At 48.3% G+C, this 19,000-nt stretch overlaps 1 protein-coding gene across 2 annotated transcripts in view; it reads right to left on the bottom strand.

Annotated features, from left to right (window-relative positions):
* The window catches only part of DPYSL2 (dihydropyrimidinase like 2), a 145,766-nt gene that overhangs the window by 73,140 nt on the left and 53,626 nt on the right, over window positions 1–19,000 (bottom strand). Inside the window, exons 1-3 of one of the 2 annotated variants that reach the window (XM_010378135.2) lie at window positions 8,288–8,744; window positions 4,540–4,628; window positions 2,614–2,798 (exon numbers count right to left, since the gene is read on the bottom strand). In XM_010378135.2, coding sequence (XP_010376437.1) covers window positions 2,614–2,798; window positions 4,540–4,628; window positions 8,288–8,326 — 313 coding nt within the window. In that variant the 5' untranslated portion in view covers window positions 8,327–8,744. Of the gene's footprint in view, window positions 1–2,613; window positions 2,799–4,539; window positions 4,629–8,287; window positions 8,745–19,000 lie in introns of those variants that run through there. The other variant, XM_010378134.2, reaches the window with a different exon arrangement.

Here is a 19,000-nt window from a genome sequence, read left to right as displayed (position 1 = left end):
GGTGGTGGCAAGAAGGCGATGCTCCAATGGTGGGGAAGGGAAGGCAGGAAAGAGTCAAAAACAAGAGCGGGGGCCAAAGCACAGGGCGAGCGTGTGGAGGGAAGAGGCAGATCCAGGAACGCAGGACAAGAGATGGTGGGCTGAGGGGTTGTTTCCAGCAAGTGTGAGAGAAAACAGGGCTTTTCTGTATCTGCTGAGCAAAGTGTACCTGATTAGAGGCAAAATCTCTCTGAGTTTCAGTGAATGAGTTTCAGTGAATGGTCGAATGTAGGGGGCTGGAAAGGACTTCCAGGGTTACCTAGTGCAAATCCCTCACTGTAGACGCACAGCTAGAGCATGGAGTAGGGTAGTGACTCAAGGTTACACAGCAAGTCAGTGTCGGAAGGGGGCCAGCACTCCAGACTCCTAACTCCTGGCTGGGGGCATTTCCCTCTCCAATGATAGATGACACTGACCATTCACGCGAGAATTTTTTTGTTTGGTTTTTTTTGAGATGGAGTCTCATTCTATTGCTCAGGATAGAGTGCAGCGGTGCAATCTCAGCTCACTGCAACCTCTGCCTCCCGGGTTCAAAGATTCTCCTGCCTCAGCCTCCCAAGTAGCTAGGACTCCAGGAGCACGCCACCATGCCTGGCTAATTTTTGTATTTGTAGTAGATTCGCCATATTGGCTAGGCTAGTCTCAAATTCCTGACCTCAAGTGATCCACCTGCCTCGGCCTCCCAAAGTGCTGGAATCACAGGCATGAACCACAGCGTCCAGCCAGAGAAATACTGTTTTTAATGGCTTATTGACTCTCTGTGACCAATCCAGGGGCCTGTAGGGTCTCCCTGTGAACTCCAAACCGAGGGAGATGAGCACCCTGATTAGGCCTTCCCAGCTGACACCCAAACAGTCTAAGCTTCTCTAAGTTCAAGTGTTTCTCCACAGCCTGCCCTGGAGGAGAGGCAGAAATGCCCACAGGTGCCAGTGATTCCCCAGCAAATGACAAGGTGCAGGCTCTGCTCTCCCGAGGTGAGAACGAAAGGTCCCCCCAACATCCCTGGAAAATGGCACCCACCAGGTTAGAGGGCAACATGTGCAGCAAGACACAAGTCGCAAGGCTTACACTTGGAGGTTTTTCTCAGTGGTGCCAAGAAAGCTGAAACAGGAGAGGGCTGTTCCTGATGCTTCAGACCCTGAAGACCAGGACAGAGAGAACACCAGAGGGTGAGTTGTGGTTTAAAATGCAGGGGAACTCAGACTAGGAGGGGATGGCAGGGCAACATTCCTCTAGCTCAGGCAAGATAGAAAAGAAGCTTCCAGATAGACCCCAAAACCACAAGCTAAAAAACCACCACTCGGAAAAATAACCAGTAAGAAAGGTTTTTCTATACCAGAAATAGCTAAGTTCTTTCTACTCAGACCCTCTTCTGAACTGAACTGCTAGCTTTTCATATATGACAGACTCCATGCTGACTTTCACTCTTGGATGCAATCCTTTTTTTAAAAAAATATGTATCTGACAGGCCACTGTGCAGCTTGTCCACCTCCTCGAAAACAAAATGACAGTTGTCAAAAGGACAATCAGTGGGCATGCTGGAATCTGGCAGTTCACAAGCAAACCCTTAATACTATGTGTGCTGTGTCACAGCGCTGCGAATACAGTTCAGATTTGGTTAAACAAAAAGCACAAAGCAGCCAGGCACGGTGGCTCACGCCTGTAATCTCAGCACTTTGGGAGCCCAAGGCGGGCAGATCACCTGAGGTCGGGAGTTCGAGATCAGCTGACCAACATGGAGAAACCCCGCTTCTACTAAAAATACAAAATTATCCAGGCGTAGTGGTGCATGCCTATAGTCCCAGCTACTCGGGTGGCTGAGGCAGAAGAATCACTTGAACCTGGGACGGGGAGGTTGCAGTGAGCCCAGATTGTGCCATTGTACTCCAGCATGGGCAACAAGAGCGAAACTCCGTATCAAAAAAAAAAAAAAAAAAAAAAAAGCACAAAGTCCTTGGAGCAATATGTAAGGGGCACCCAACTGTGGGTGCCAGCAATTTTCATATCTAAAAGACAATTATTATCTGGGGGTTCCCCTCCAGGCAGGGCTGCCCAATTCCTTTTATGTTAAACCCAGCCTAGAGTGTGTCGCCTCCATTTGATTTTCATATCAGAGGAATAGGAGTTCCTGCTTCAACATTTCATTATTTGCATCCCATCCTCATTCTAGAAAGAAGCGCTCTTAGGAATTTTTCTAAAAATCACCATCAAATACTTATGCTCAATGGCTTAAAGTTGGTGGCGCTGAAGATGACTTCAAATGCCATGTTTTCAAAACCACGTTTTGGGGTCAAGAAAGACAAAAGTCCACACGGAGAGAAAGCAAGAAGCCATTCATCTTATCAAAACTCCTTAGAACCATACTCTCCAGTTCAATGGGAGAACTTACAATTTGACAGAAAATGAGCATAAATAAATAAGACAAATGACTAACACATCCTCACCCCCTTATTTGGTAGATTGAACTGTGGCTCAGGACAGCAAGCTTTGGAAGAAGAGAATCAAACAGCACAGACTTATTTGCAAACTCTCACACTTCCTAAGCACTGCAGTGATGATTATTAAACTTCTTACTAATCATGGTGGTTCCCCCAGCCAGGGCCGCCTTGGTTCCTTGGAAGAAATCATCAGCAGACGTCATTCCCTGGTCAGGCATCTGGAAACGAGTGTGGACGTCAATTCCTCCGGGGATCACCATCCGGGAGTGGGCCTCGATGGTCTTCACCCCTCCTGGCACAATCAGATTTTCTCCTATTTGCCTAAATAAACAGGGTTGGTGATAAGGGTTGTAAATGAAACGTGGACTCAAATGCAATCTGACAGCTACTTTCACTAACCTATAAACTATCCTCCACTCTGTGCTGTGAGCTTTTCAGATCATTGTCATGATTCATAATAAAAACACTATATACTCCTATCCCCCAGCAAGAGGCAATGCAGAGTATACTAGAAAGCAAAAGTTAAATAAGGCACCAGAGGCCCCACTCAAAGACATTTTGTTCCCAAGAAAACCCCCAACATCAAATGATAACAAGGCCCCAGGGTATTTCTAAAAACTGTCATTAAACTTTCTTTACAACACCTGCAATTGAGCTAATTATCCTATAGCAAGTTTCTCCAGACCTGCCTGTACTTTGCAAACATTTATTTTTATCATATCCTTTTCACCAGAGGGAAAATAGGGGTGGAAGGGTGAGGTAGAACAAAACAAAGCAAAAAAAAAAAAAAAAAAAAAAAAGTGAACACTATGATTGCAATGATTTAAAATTTTGGAAGCATGTGTTCAGTTATTCAGATAATGAAAAAGCTAACAGCTGAAATATAATTTAAAAAGGCAGAAAAATGAATATTCATTATGTTGGGGGACATGATTCAGTTCCAATTTTTAAAAAATATTTTTACATCATTCTACCAAATTTTTTAAAAGGAATATTAATCTAGGAGAAGTCGATAAAGTTCTAGAACAAATTAGTGATGAGTAAAAATAGCACACAGGCCTGCACACTTCTGGGCCAGTGTCGTTCTACCAGACCAGATCGTGCCATCTTATAATTGGGGGAAAATGGAACATGAAAGTCATGGCATTTGAGAGCCTGCAGCTGAGACTGTCACAGCAAACACACATGGAGAAAACATTAAATGTGGAAATGTTAAAATCTATTTTAGGTTCGTAAATCTGGGTGTGAGCTCCCAGGCCACTCCAGTTTTCCACTCCTCTGGACTGGTTTAAAGCTATCCCTTGATGAATGCTGCTTATTTAAAAGCTGTCACTGGCTGCAGTGTTTGTCTTTAAACAGATGTGCTATTTCTCCAGAGCCCAGGGAGCTGCCCCAGTAGGAAGGGCAGGAGGATACTGGGATGAACTCAGCTTCCTTAACCCTCTGGCGTCCAAAAATACCCAAACTCAGGAACTGCCCTGTTGCTTCTCCTTTGTAACACTAACACAATAAACACAAGGGCAGTCTTATTTGCACTAGTTGCCACGTAGAATAAAACCTAAAATTCCCTCAGGATTTAGGCAGTAATTTGTCTGTATTACTTGGTAATTAACTCGGTGTCTTTCTTTGGCGCCTCCAACTTGGACTCTTGATGAAGAAAGCAGATGTGCTGTCTTAATAAAGGAGACTGTCTTTCACGTTTGCATTCTTTGGGCAATCCAACCCAAACAACTACATTCTAGGAAAAGCTTTAATACATTCAACATATCACAAACCAAGTATTTGAGCTGGCAACAAAAAGATATCATATCGCCTCAGTTAAAAATAGTAAATTACATAATACATAATGCAACGAGTGTACATTAATTGTTGCTTTGAATTCCCTAAATTTGAGTTTTCAAATTCACTAATTACCACCAATCAAAACCCATTTAAAAACAGATACTAAGTTGGTCACTCTCTGATGTTCCTAAAGTTTGATACTATGGATGCTAATGGTAGCTAATACTTGGAAAGCCTGGAAAGTATTCAAATACATCTGTATATCATGAGTTACACTTACTTGATCAACCCATCTTCCATGTATATGTCTGCATAGAACGACTGGTCATCATTAACAATTTTACCTCCTTTGATCAGAAGACGATCGCTCTGAAACAAAGAGGCAGTAAGGTCACAACACGTAACTGACCTGTGAGAAACAGGTACTAAGATATGTGAGTTAAGGATACATTTTCACTATTCAAAGGTGATGTTCAAAATAAGCCCATTTTGGAAAGGTTCAATGACAAAGGTAAGCCTGTATGTGGCAACGTATTCATCACCTGATGAGTCAGAACACACAGGGAAAGCTTATCCTAGATAAACGAACCATCTCTTTCAATTACACATTGAACTCCAAAGAAAAAAAAAAGCAGTGAAAATTATTTCATATAAAGAAGATAGGGCTGGGCGCAGTGGCTCACGCCTGTAATCCCAGCACTTGGAAAGGCCGAGGCGGGCGGATCACCTGAGGTCAGGAGTTTGAGACCAGTCTGGCCAACATGGTGAAACCCCATCTCTACTAAAAATACAAAAACTGGGCTGGACGCGGTGGTGGGCACCTGTAATCCCAGCTACTTGGGAGGCTGAGGCAGGAGAATTGCTTGAAGCAGCAGGCGGAGGTTGTAGTGAACCGAGATCACATCACTGCACTCCACCCTGGGTTACACAGCAAGACTCCAGCTCAAAAAAAAAAAAAAAAAAAAAAAAAAAAAAAGTACTTTTTAAAATAAAATGGCTTTTGGCTAAACCTCAATTTAAAAACAAACAAACAAACAAAAAACACCCACATATAGGAAGGCCATGTCTTAGAAAGACTGCGTCAAGCACAATTGACCAAAAAGTCTGTTGTCACAGGATATACCACACAAACACTGGATTCAACCATAGCAAGGTTTCCATTCAGTATGTCCTTTATATTTGCATTTATCTTTGAGGTAAATCACAGCAAGTATAGCAAAAAGGGAGGGAAAAGACTACAAAAAATACGCCATTTATGCCATTTTAACTAGGCTGTTAAGAAAAAGGTAAACTCCCATGAATAAGTACATGAGATAGCAAATTCTAAGATGCAATGCACTACAGATTGCTGATGCACTTATATTTTAACCGGTGATACTTATGCAAAAAAAAAATAAAGGACAAGCAGCAGATAAAGGCTGAGAATGTGACAGAAATGCTACATTATGACTCACCGTTATTGCCAATGCTAGCAAATGGAAGGGAATGCTAGCATCACGTGTTCAGTAAATATGCACCTGTATTATTCAGAATGGGCTTAAACCTTGCAAGCTGAACCATACATTGCCCTTTTAATTTAATTAAAGAATTTAATTCTTTTGGCAATAGTTAACTCAAAATTCAGTTACGAAACAATATGCTCAGCAAGTGCTATCTCTCTTTAGCAGTTACCAAGAAAAGGAAATCATAGAAAATCTTTAAAAAAGAGATAAGCTACTAGAGAGCAAGGGGAAAAGATAATTTTACACAAATACACACACCTTAGTTCATAAAGTATTTATTGTCTCTCTAACATACTGAAAACCAATAAGATCACTTTAATTTTGTACACTGCAGGGTCCTTGATCCTGACGTAGACTTTGGAAAGCCAAGGGAGAACAGCCAACAGTAATTCCTGCACCTGTATAAGGTAAGTGTAAAGACCTTTACAAAGCCCTGCCATACACATCATGCCATCAGAGCCTCGAAAGAAATCTGTGAGGTGTATGTGTCTATTCCCATGACACATAAGGAAACTGAGGCTCAGAGAGGTTAGGCCACTTGCCCAGGTCACCCAAACCAGTGCACTCGTCCTCTGTTTACAATGATCTCCACCTCCCTCCCAGACCTCTAAGCATCCATGGAATAAATATCACCTGGAAGGCAAGGAGAGGCCTCGCCCTTCACCTCCTGCCTCCACAGTCACTGTGGTACCTGCCCCAGTCATCACTGCGAATACCCCGAGCCAACATGATGCCAAGAAAAAAAGTGAAACACCACACCCCCGTTCACTCTAGTGCCTTCCAGAAGGCTCTTACATAAGAGGCTGCCAGTGGTGAGGGAGGGAGGAATACCATGCTATAGATCCTATGATAATGCAACCAGATTTTTTAAAGGATGGGGGGGCGCTCTTAAGAAAAAAAAAAAAAAAGTCTTGTTGATTGTTTGATTTTATTTTTTTTTTCTCCCCACACTGTCAAAATGAAGCTGCCTGTTCATTCACGAAGACAGCAAATTATTTGAGACTTGCTGCAAATCTGCTCTCTATCCTCCCTCCCCAGAGTCACCACTCCTTCCTCCAGCGCAGTGAACACACAAGGGTGGGTGCCCCGTGCCCGGCCCTTTGGGATCTTGGGTCTTTTACCTTCAAGAAGAAGCTAGCGCCCTTCAGCTCATCCTAGAAAATCCTCCAAGCACACGCCCCCTCCCCTATGCATTTGCTCTCCTTCTCTCTCCTGCGGATGGGTGTGCCCTTGTACACGAAAAGGAAGCCGGGGTGCCCATGGCTAAAAAGAAAACCAGAGCCAAAGCGCGTCCCTATATCCAGCCCTAAAAACACATCCTGACTGTTTTAAAAGACTCTTTCGATCTCTGCCTCAGTCCTGGGTTCTACCCGGGAATCAGCTGGCCGGTTGCGACTGCACATCCTTATATAACAATGAATTTCCCTGGCGTTCCCCCGTCCCTGGGATTTCACTGGGGATGGAAAGAATAGGAGGAACGAATTTTTCCAGGAAAATATGGGGAGAGGGCGGGAGCAGGGGAGAGGTGGGAGCAAGACCGGTGCTGATCTCTGAGGCATCGCTAACGGCACAGACGTTTTCCCTGTGGTTTGCAAACCAACAAGTCCAGGCCCCAGCACCGCGCCGAGCCCTCCGGCCGCAGCGATCATTGTCTGGCCGGGGCCGGGCCATCTGCTCCCGCGTCGCGCAGCGCCATTAGCGCCCGGCCGCTCGCCGCGGTCCCCGCGCCCACCCTGCAGCCCGCTTTGTATGCGCCAACACGGACGCCTCCTGGGCGGCAGAAGGGGCGGAAAAGGGACGAGAAAACGAGCCCGAATCCCCGCCAGGGCCCCGGCCCCGAACTACAGAGCGAGAAAACCGGGGACGGCACCCAAAACCGGTTCCTGGCCAACAAGAAGCCCCCGCCTGGCCCCCCGCCTTCCTCCTCTGCTCATCACTTCGTCCCTGTTTATCCTTGCCGTTTCCACACCATTCCGGTACACCCTGCCCTTTTCAGCATCCCTCTGCTGTCATTACGTCTTCGGGCTCAAACCCGCTCCTTTTTCCAAGGACCCGGAGAAGGCTCCAGAAAGCCCTTTTTGGGAGGGGGCGGAAGACCCCGAGAGGATCCAAGTCCCCATCTCCCCACCGCTGCTGGAGGAGTCCAGCCTCGCAGCACGCAGCCTAGAGAACAATATCCGAGCTCCAAGCATGCATATTCAATCTGGCATCCATTTGCTCGCACCCCGCAGGCCGGCGCTGCAGCATCTCTCACTGACAATAAAAGATACACCGGGTCTGGCGCGCTACCTAAGGCTACCTTCGTGCACTCGCGCTCCTGTTTAATGCCTTACAAAAGATGCGACTTCTAATCCTGGATCACTGCATCTCCCACAACCACCACCACCATCACCATCGCCTCCGTTAGCAACAGAAAGAAAAAAAAGTTCGGTCCCTCTTCTTTCCCCCTTTTTAAAAATTCCTTAGACCTTCTGTGCTACAAAAAGGTGACTGGCCGACCGCAGATTTCCCAAGTACCAAACTCACCGTGATGCGTGGAATATTTTTCTTCCCCTGATAAGACATCTCTCTCCTGGGAAAAAATTAATTTCAAGAGGGCAGCTTTAAGGCAAAAACTGCCGGGAAGGGGACTCGGGTTTATTTTTTTTGTTTTTTTGTTTTTTTCCTTTGCAAGATTGAAAAAGGTGCAACCGCTTAGCTGGTCTTGCTATTAGGAAATTTCAAGAACGTAAGGGATGAATGCAATCCTCTGTCTCTCTTTCTTCCTCTCCTCCAACACAGCCCCAGCTAGGGCGGAAAAAAAAAAAGAGAGAGAGAGAGGGAGAGAGAGAAACAGGAGGGAAGGGGGTGGAAATAAACTACAGCAATAAAAGCCTCGGTTCAAGTCGGCCACCGTGGCGCATGCGCCGCCAGCCACTCCCTTTCCTCTCAGGCAAAAGCCATCCGCTTCGAGAGAGACGAGCAGCGATTGGCTGCGACCTGGAATATGCAAATTTAGGCCGGTGGGGCGGGGCGCGGCGCGAGAGCGCGAAATGCGGCAGTGAGCGGCCGGGGGCGGCAGGCGGCGCGGGCGCCCGCGCGGGGAGCGCGCCTTTCGCGCGCTTTCTTCGGGCCGGGGCGGTGTGGACCGGGTTTGGCGTCGGCCCCAGACGCGGCCTGGGCCACGCGGGGACAATGGAGGGATGGTCGTCGCGGCCGGGGGGAGGGGTGGGACCCGGAGACGGCGGGGCTTGGGGGCGGCACGCACTCGCCCGCGCGCGCCCCGGTGCCCGCGCGCCAATCCGCGGCAGCCCCGCGTGGGGTGACTGCGCCGAGCCAATGGCTTCGCTGGCGGCAAGCGCGCGACTGCACCGCCGGCCGGCGCCGCGCGGCCCGAGAGGGCGCCCGGGCCCTCCTCCCCCGCCGTTGCTGGCGCTGAGCTCCCCTGGCCCCCGCCCTGGCTCGGCTGAGGACTCGAACGGCGGCGGGCGGGAACCAGGCGGGGAGGGCCAGGCCACGCCCGGCCCTGGAGAGGGCGGCTGCACCCGGGAGCCTACGGGCCCGGCTCCTGGGGGCGGGGAATGGGCGCGGGCCGAGGGGAGGATGCAGAGACGGGATCTGGCCCGCGTGGAGGCGCCGGGCTGCAGGAAATGAGAGCCCTGAGGAAACCCTTCCAACTCCGAGCCGGGAAGGAGGCATCCGGGGAAGGCTGCGGGGTATGGGAAACTCCGCCCTGAAACATCCTTTTGTGCCTTCCGGCCGCGAGGAACTTAGTGGGGCGGAGGAGTGGGGAGCAACCGCAGCCCGCCGAGGCCGAGGTAGCCCGATGTGGGCCCTGTGCGCCCGCTTGACAGTCACGCCCAGCTCGGCCCCCGGCGGGGTGCGTGGGGGCGCAGCGCATTTCGCTGGTGCCTGCAGCGCTGTCGGGGGCAGCTGCTGGCATCCCAGCGCCCCGGGGGCCTGAGGGTTTGCCGGGCGAATGGATGGGCCCCACACCGCACCGTGAGGCAGACAGTAGGAGATGAGCTGTGGAGGCGCAAGAAAGGAAGATTTTATATCCCACAGGAAAGGGAAACTGAGTCTTGGGGAAAACCTACTGAATTGGAGTTAAAACCAAGAGTGTCCTGACTGCCCAGGCAGAGCCTAGTCACTTTAAACGGCACTCAAGGCCCCTTCGTGGCCCTAGCAGTTGAGCAGGCCTGGGACCCCTTAGCTTTGCCTGTCCAAGCCATGCTGGGATGCTCTAACTTTAGGGTCCCTGGGAAAGAAAAACGCTGATCCAATTGATCCTCAGGAATCTACCAGGGCCAACCCCCGTGGGAGGTTGCCCTGGCGGGTAGAATAAGTACAACATCTGGACCAGCCCTCGTAGCTCTGAGGCTTCTCTGCTTGAGGTCAAAGGATACATAGAATCCCTACGTAATCCAAGCCATGGGCGGGGGAGGTGGGGGGAGAAAGAATATGTAATTGGCTCACACCTGCTCAGCAAAGCTTAGCTAGAAAAATCCGGAATAATTCGGACTGCTGTGGGCCTGACTTCCAATCTTTATGCCCTTCACCACCTTAGCCACCTTAGGGGAATGTCCATCCTTCCCGACTCAGAGAAGGTATAAAATTCTCCTTTTCAGTCCTGTATCTCTAAAAATCTTAAGTCCCAGAAAGGAGCTGTAGGGCACGCAGAAAGTTTCACCGCTGGTTAATTCAAGTTCAATTTAGCTGTGCATCTGAAGGAGAAAGTGAAGCACTTCCCCCTCCAGCAATCTGATATGCCGCAAGCAAGGTGAGATGATGTCGGCAAGTATTGCTGTCAATTGGTAATGGTTAAAGTCAAGTGTCTGAGAAAGCTTAAAATATGCCTTTCTACTTTTCAAAAACCAACAGTCAGTCCCTGCTTTGCGGCGGACGGCAGTGGAGAGGAGTGTCCTGTTAGCTCACAAAACTACTACTTGGCAAGGGAGTAAATAACGAGACTCAAATTAATTTAAAACAAAGTAACCTCTAATTATATTGTTTGTATTCTTGTATTCCCTACCGCCATCCGCGTTAAGCTTAATGGATTTAAATATATCTTGTTATTTACCAGTTTACCATTGAATCATTTGTTTTGTGATAAAAGCTTCCAAGAGCTTCTGTGTCTGTCTCATTGGCTTCAGTTCTATAGCCATTGCTATGAGGTTCTTAGTCCATGATAATTGACGTTTCCACTCGTAAATATCCAAAAATGTAAGGTATAAACTGATTTGTCTGTTCTGACTAGAGCCTAAGAGAGTATTTGGCACATAAAAGATACCAAACAAATGGTTTAAAATGACCAAGGAAGAGAACTGTCTGCAACCTGCATTTCTTAACCATATTTACTGTTCAATGCAATGAGGAAAAGTAAAAAAGGGCCGGGGAGAATTTTCCACCTGCTTTGCACTGATGAAGGTGGAAAAAAAAAAAACCACAGATAAACAGGCCTCACACTTTTACTTCAGAGATCTTTGTAAGAATTAAATGAGAGGCTGGGCACAGTAGCTCACACCTGTAATCCCGCACTTTGGGACGCCAAGGCAGGCAGATCAGTTGAGCCCAGGAGTTGGAGACCAGCCTCAGCAACATGGAGAAACCCCGTCTCTACAAAAAACACAAATATTAGAGACTAGCCTGGCCAACATGGAGAAACCCCGTCTCTACTAAAAATACAAAAATCAGTCGGGCATGGTAGCAGGGGCCTGTAATCCCAGCCATTCGGGTGGCTGAGGCAGGAGAATCACTTGAATCCGGGAAGCGGAGGTTGCAGTGAGCCAAGATTGCGCCATTGCACTTCAGCCTGGGCAACAAGAGCAAAACTCCATCTCAAAAACAAGAACTAAATTAGCCAGGCGTGGTGATGGGCACCTGTGGTCCCAGCTACTGGGGGCAGGGGAAGGTTGGGCTGAGGCAGAAAGATCAGTTGAGCCTGGGAGGCCGAGGCTGCAATAAGCCATGATCGTGCCACTGCACTCCAGCTTGGGTGACAGAGTGAGACCTTGTCTAAATAAATAAATAAATAAATAAATAAATAAATAGTTTCTTATACTTTCTCTAGAAAAACACTCAATGAAAATTTCCTGTAAAATTACGAATCATTATTTGTGAATCTAATATTCGTACCTTTTCTCAAGCATGACTTTTCTGAATTTTTAAACATTGAATGCAAGCCAAACATGAGAAAGCAATGTAAAATTGCCTGTTGCGCAATCACAGCCCCTTCCCAAACCTCCGCTTTCCCGTACTTTTCTCCCAGCAGCCGGAAAGAGCCAGATGTGGTACTTAAATGAGACAATGGTTTAGTGAAATGGTAACATCCAGAGCATTCTGCAGGGTCTGCAGGAAGGGAGGACCTGCCTGAGCAGGTCCATGAGTGGGAAGAATGTGTTTTAACCAGGTGCTGTATCAGAGTCTGACCCCTGTCTTCTCTGCAGCTTCAATTCCTCTCCCTGGGCACTTACTCTGTCCCCATGCTCAGTGGGTGCACGCACACAATGTCAGAGCAAACTTCTCACTGCCCCTGAAAACAGTGTGCCGTCCCTAATCTATGTCTTGCCCTAAGCTGTTCTTTTCCCCCTCCCTCCCTCTAAAACAACTGAAATGTCACCTTGTCTATGAAGTTTTCCTCATCCTGCCCCCTGCAGCCTTGAGCACTCCTTCCTGTGTTCAGCCCTACTATAACACCATCACTCTGTGATGACTTGCCCATTTCTTCCATCAGGCCATGACTCCTAGAAGCAAAGAGCCCCCTCTTCTTCCAGCCACCAGCACACTGCCTGGTCTCTGGCAGGTGCCTTAACATTTGGTGCATAAATAAGTGCCATCATTGCTATGACGAGGACAAAAGGTGCTTACACCAAGGTGAGTTTTAATGTCAAAAAATAAAAAATCCCCAACGCAAGCAAGCCTTTCCCTTAGGACTATCACTTTTTTTTTTTTTTTTTTTTTTTTTTTTTTTTTTTTTTTTTTGAGGTGGAGTCTCACTCTGTCACCCAGGCTGGAGTGCAGTTGCATGATCTTGGCTCATTGCAACCTCTGCCTCCCAGGTTCAAGTGATTCTCCTGCCTCAGCCTCCAAAGTAGCTGGGATTACAGGTATCCACCACCACACCCCGCTAATATTTGTAATTTTAATAGAGCCGGGGTTTCACCATGTTGGCTGGGCTGGTCTCAAACTCCTGACCTCAGGTGATCCGCCTGCCTCGGCCTCCCAAAGTGCTGGGATTACAGGCGTGAGCCACCGCACCCAGTCAGGAATATCACTTTGCCAGGCCTTCCTTCTTGGCAGCCTCCCCTTCTCCAAGCCCCTGAAACTCCAGGAGGACCTAATGTTATTATTAACAGCTTATTAACAAAACTGCTGTGTACTGCCCAGCCTGGTAGAACATGGGGAGACAGCACCCAATCCTAAATGAATGTCAGAGTCATACAAGATGTCTCTAGTAATTTTTTCTCCATTTCTGAAACTGCCCTTTACTCCGTCCTCCATTATTCTTTGTACATCCCTGTGTGATCCCATTCATCGCAGTAAACCATCTACATGATACGATCCTCACTGACACCGTAACTAAGTGAGTGTGATTTTTCTTCCATTCAAGGTTTGAGCTCACGGTGAAGAAAAACGTTCAAAATCTTACTCACTCCTGGCCAGGCGCAGTAGCTCATGCCTGTAATCCCAACACTTGGGAGGCTGAGGTGGGCAGATCACCTGAGATCAGGAGTTCGAGACCAGCCTGGCCAACATTGCGAAACCCCGTCTCTACTAAAAATACAAAAACTAGCCGAGAGTGGTAGGGGACACCTGTAATCCCAGCTACTCAGGAGGCTGAGGCTGGAGAACCACTTGAACCCTGGAAACAGAGGTTGCAGTGAGCCGAGATTGCGCCACTGTACTCCAGTGTAGGCAAAAGAGCGAGACTCCTTCCCAAAAACAAACAAAAACATCTTACTCATTCCTTATCCTTACAGAGGGCCTGACAAGGCTGGGGGCTCAAGCAGGACTGAATGCAGAGAGGGAGGTATGAGTGGAGGCACCCAGTCAGCCCTTTGCATGTGTTCACATCATCCAAGCTCCAGGAAAGTGGGGCTGGGGAGATGCAGACATAACTCCAGTGCCCCGGGCGACTGTGCTGCTCTCAGTTCCTCAGCGTCTGCCCGGAACGTGTTCCCTCCCTGACTAGCTCACCGGTGCTCTTGGTTTCATGTTCCCCTTTAGGGAGCTACAGTAGCCATTTCTGCTTCTGTGGCGCCCTGAGTTTCTGCGTTAGTGCAATGTTCAGAATGTTACAGCGCAGGGGAACTCCAAAGCAGAAACTGCTGACAAAACAGAGCCCAGAGGTGGCAAAGAAAATCCCCAATGCCCAGAGTGCTGCAATTGGATGTCAAGGGCTGTGGCCTCTAATGCAGCCTGCAGAGAAGGTTGAAATGAATGCGGCAGTAAAGAGAAGGTACTGGAATCCTTCTTTGCCAAAAACAAAGGGCATTGACTAGGACACTTGAGCTGGAAGTGATGCCTTCTTCACTGCAGATGGAATCAGGCAATGATGATCGTTTTCTTTGTGTGTGTAGCCCTGAAGGGGTAGAGACTGCGGATCAGATCAGAACCTGCCCACTGCCTTCCCCTGTGGCTGCATCCTTTTAGCAGGGGTGATGGTGGTGACAAATGAGGGTCAGCAGTGACTGGCCCTCTGAAACAGATGCTGCTTTGGCTAGAACTGGACAGACTGCCGGCCAGCATGGGGGCTCTGCTAGAATCCTGAGGACACGTCCTCCCTGCAGGAAGACAAGGGGCTCATCTGTCCAAATCCTGCTGGACAAGAGGGCAGAGGAAGCATGACTTCACAGAATCTAGTCGACTCGGGCTTTCTCCTCTTATCCCTAGTTAGCGCACACACCTCCTGAAGAACTCCTGCAATGCCCACCCTGCACCTCGTTCTCTGGGTGACTACAGATTTTCCCCGGGGTCTTTCTATCCCTGACGGGGACAATGGGCACTTTGCTCAGCCATCGTGCCTCAGGCCCGCCCTCTGGTGGCGAACGAGGAGTGTGCACGTGGTCACCTGCGTGCTGGTCTCCAAGCCAGCGCAGGGCCTTGGAGATCACTTGTTTCCGTTGGAGTGCCCAAGTACCCCCCTCCGTCAGAATCACCCTGAACAGTACAGACAACCTTAACAGAATATCCGGAGGTAAGGTCCAGAGAGGTTTTTAAACTGGTCTACGTCTGGACACTTAGCGACAGATCCAGCCCACTCCACCCTCTATTTATAAAAGGAGGAAAACATGGACTAGGAGGAAGGGCTCACTCCCTACCCAGCAAGGGCTCCACTCACCACAGGGCATCACTGGTCTGCTGTTTGTCCAGTGGGAACATTGTGAAAGAGTGGTGAATATTATCACTCTCGCTCCCCTTGTCTGCCTTCTGGAAACAGTACAATCTTCTAAAATATTGTTATGCTGTCAGTGAAGAGGAAATTAACATTTATTGAGCACCTACCATGCTCTAGGCATGGCATTGAGTGCTTTAAATACATCTGCTTTAATCTTCTCCAAAATCCTACTGGGTAAATCTTCAGATCCTCATTTTACAGACGAGGAGAGAAAAGCACAAAGAAACCTCTTATTCCAGGCCCAGATTCTAATTTGGGTCTGTGTGACCCCAAAGCCCAAGGGGCTAGTTCTTTTTTTTTTTTTCCTTTTCTGAGACTGAATCTCACTCTGTTGCCCAGGCTGGAGTGCAGTGGCGTGATCTCAGCTCACTGCAACCTCTGCCTCCTGGGTTCAAGTGATTCTCATGCCTCAGCCTCTCAAGTAGCTGCGATTACAGGTGCCCACTACCACGCCAGGCTAATTTTTGTATTTTTGGTAGAGATGGGGTTTCACTATGTCGGCCAGGCTGGTCTCAAGATCAGGCCAGGTCACAGATCCTGACCTCGTGATCTGCCTGCCTCGGCCTCCCAAAGTGTTGGGATTGCAGGCATTAACCACCGCGCCTGGCCGAGGCTAGTTCTTTTAATGGTAAAGTGCTTGTTTAGTACAAACTGGGACCCCCCCTTGTGCAAGAAGTGGGCACATGTGATCCGCTGTCTTTCTTTACTCCTTCCACTGTCCCCAGTCCACATTCCTTAGATGTTTCCCCTTCTCCTGAAATCAATTATCCATCTCTTTCTTTCCTCACCACCCAATGTAACTCAGTTTCACTCAGTGGCCCTGGCCCTCCCCTCATAGGAAACGTGACAGACGAACATAAAGGTTTAATGAATGATAAACGCTCAATGTGCTACTCTGCTAAAAAGAGAAGACCCTGGTTAGTAGAATTTCAGACACCAAGCCAGGCTGCTTGCATAAATAAAATGCAAACTGTTTATCAAGTCTGCTGCGTGTGATCTTGTCCTTCTTTTTTTAATTTTTTACTTTTATTTTTAGTAGAGACAAGAGTCTCACTATGTAACCCACATTGGCCTCAAACTCCTGGCCTCAAATGATCCTCCCAAAGTGCTGGGATTACAGGCGTGAGCCACCGCAGCCGGCTGATCTTACCCTTCTGTCCTTTTCCAGCCCTATCCTGTGCTATGTCCCCAAGCTCTCTCACACCACAGCACACTGATCTCCTTCCTTTGCCTGCAGGGGCCCTTTGTTGCTGCTGTTCTCTCTTCTCCCATCTCTCCTTGCCCATGCATCCCTGCTTCAGGGAGGCCCTCCGTGACCTCCCTCCTGATGCCAGCCCATGTATTCCTACTCTTCCCTGTCTCAACACTATCTCTTTAATAGCAACAATTATAATTTGGAAGTATGTTTGTGCATTTGTTTACTTGGGTATTTCCAGTCTGTCTCTACTTCTCAATTGCAAAGCCCCTAAGCCACCTAGTTCTCCACTCCACCTCGCAGTGACCACACAACACTCAACAAACAAGAGTTAAATGACAAATGAACAGGAGAACCTTGCTAAGGACATCTGTTCTTCAGCCCAGGTGACCGAGGCTTCATTTTCCACCTGTTGCCTCCCAGATATGTACCTGCCATTCTCTAATCCTGATTCATCCCAGGCTTTGGGTGTTTTTTGTTTTTGTTTTTTTGTTTTGTTTTGTTCTGTTTTGTTTGAGACAGGTTCTTGCCCTGTCACCCAGGTTGGAGTGCAGTGGCATGAGCATAGCTCACTGCAGCCTCAAACTCCTGGGCTCAAGCGATCTGCCTCAGCCCCCCCTTGTAACTGGGACTACAGGCATGCGTCACCATGCCTGGCTAAGTCTTTTTATCTTTTGTATAGACAGGGTCTCGCTATGTTGCCCAAGCTGGTCTGGAACTCTTGGGCTAAAGCAATCCTCCCATCTTGGCCTCCCAAAGCAGTGGGATTACAGTTGTGAGCCCTCACACCTAGCGTTCACCCCAGGTTTTTAAAAGACCAGATGGTGAGGATTCACCTCACTGGATAAGGTCTCATGGCCTAGGTTCTAATGATCCATGGCAGAGCGTGCAGATTCCTTTTCTACTGGGATCTGTCCTTGGGAGGCATCAACCCTCACATTCACAAAGCTCAGCTGTGCCTGGAGGTCCAATCATGATAACTGCAGCTGGGTTCCTCTTTTCAATCCAGCACTCAGGCTTGTACTCACCGCAGCCAGAAAATATTGCAGATCCCCCTCAACTGAGCCCTCCTTGATTCAGAATCTGTGCCGATTCTGAAAAGGGCCAAGCAAAAGGGGTAACTATGAACTCTGAAAGTGTAAATAACATTTCAGGAGTTTCCATCCCTTAAAAGAACCCGCCACAATCAATGTACTGAAAACTGCTCACTCATCCAAAAACACGCCATAGCTCTTGGCCATTTGTCCATTTCGGTTCCCTAGAGGCCACTTTGGGGCGATTTATTAGCTTAGTCTGTGAATGCTTGAAAGTAGTCCATTTGGATATTGTAAAGATTTAACAAAATGCTGACCTTTCCCGTAAATAAATTGGTCCTCTTTCTGCCCTCCTTACTCCTCCACCCTGTTTGTTTCAAAGGAGTGAGAATTTATTACCGACCTTATGTGCCAGCCCTCAGGAGACCAAGGGGGATCAGGAGGTGTTTACACGTTCCCCATACACAGTCCCCTTCTTGTAGTACAATGCTGTAGAAAGAGAGGGCACAGATGAATGGCACGTAATGCTTTACCAATGCTTTACCAGCTCCAGGCAAACTGTGCCCCTCTAGCTAGGCTTGGGCTGGGGGCTCTCCACCTGCACAATGTCATCAACCCAACAACTGATCTCTCTCCAGTTTCTGGGCACATCCACTGTCTCAAGAAACCAGATAGAACTCTTCCTATCTTCCTATCAAGCAGATAAGGAAATCACTGAAAGAATAAGCAGTCAAATGCAGTTGTGCTGTGAATAACCATCAGTCTCATTTGTGGGCTTTAAACTAAATTCTACATCTGTGGACAGTGTTTAACTCCTGTGGGCACTGCCAAACCAATGGAGGAATGAGTGCCTGCATATGTCCCTTGGGGCTCAGGAGTTCTCTCTGTTTCTTCAGAGAATTAGAAATGGAGGTAGAATAGTAAAAAGGCCACTTTGGCCAGGTGCAGTAGCTCACACTTGTAATCTCAGCACTCTGGGAGGCCAAGACGGGCTGATCACAAGGTCAGGAGATCAAGACCATCCTGGCTAACACAGTGAAACCCTGTCTCTACTAAAAAATACAAAAAAAATTAGCCAGGCGTAGTGGCGGGCGCCTGTAGTCCCAGTTGCTGGGAGGCTGAGGCAGGAGAATGGCATGAACCTGGGAGGCGGAGCTTGCAGTGAGCTGAGGTCGCGCCACTGCACTCCACACTCCAGCCTGGGCAACAGAGCTAGACTCTGTCAAAAAAAAAAAAAAAAAAGCCACTTTAAGGGGACAAGGCACTGATGGAAGAAAATAATACTGGAGCCTGGAGAGACTAAGTGGGAATTGATGCCCTTCATCTCTCCTCCTCTCATCTAAGGCCACTACCTCACTGGGGGCACCATCTTTGCATTCCCTGCGTGTGCCGGGCTGTTTGCAGCTCCACACTTGGGCTCACATGCCTGCCTCTCCAAGCGTGCCCAGACCCTCTTGGACCCCTCACACCATCACTCCTCTGTGCAACCATTCCTTAGCCCTCAGGTCCAGCTGGCCACTCCTTCTCTTATGCCCCCAGTGGGGTCTATACAGACTCTTGGCAGAGTGCCAAAGCAGTCTCCTGGACTATTTCCTGCAATGTCTCCTTCTCTTAGACAGTGAGCATCTTGAAGA

Source organism: Rhinopithecus roxellana, chromosome 9, assembly GCF_007565055.1.
Source record: "Rhinopithecus roxellana isolate Shanxi Qingling chromosome 9, ASM756505v1, whole genome shotgun sequence".
Classification (NCBI taxonomy): Eukaryota; Metazoa; Chordata; class Mammalia; order Primates; family Cercopithecidae; genus Rhinopithecus; species Rhinopithecus roxellana.
Note: the sequence above shows the minus strand (reverse complement) of the source record. Positions and strands in the feature narration are given on the sequence as shown.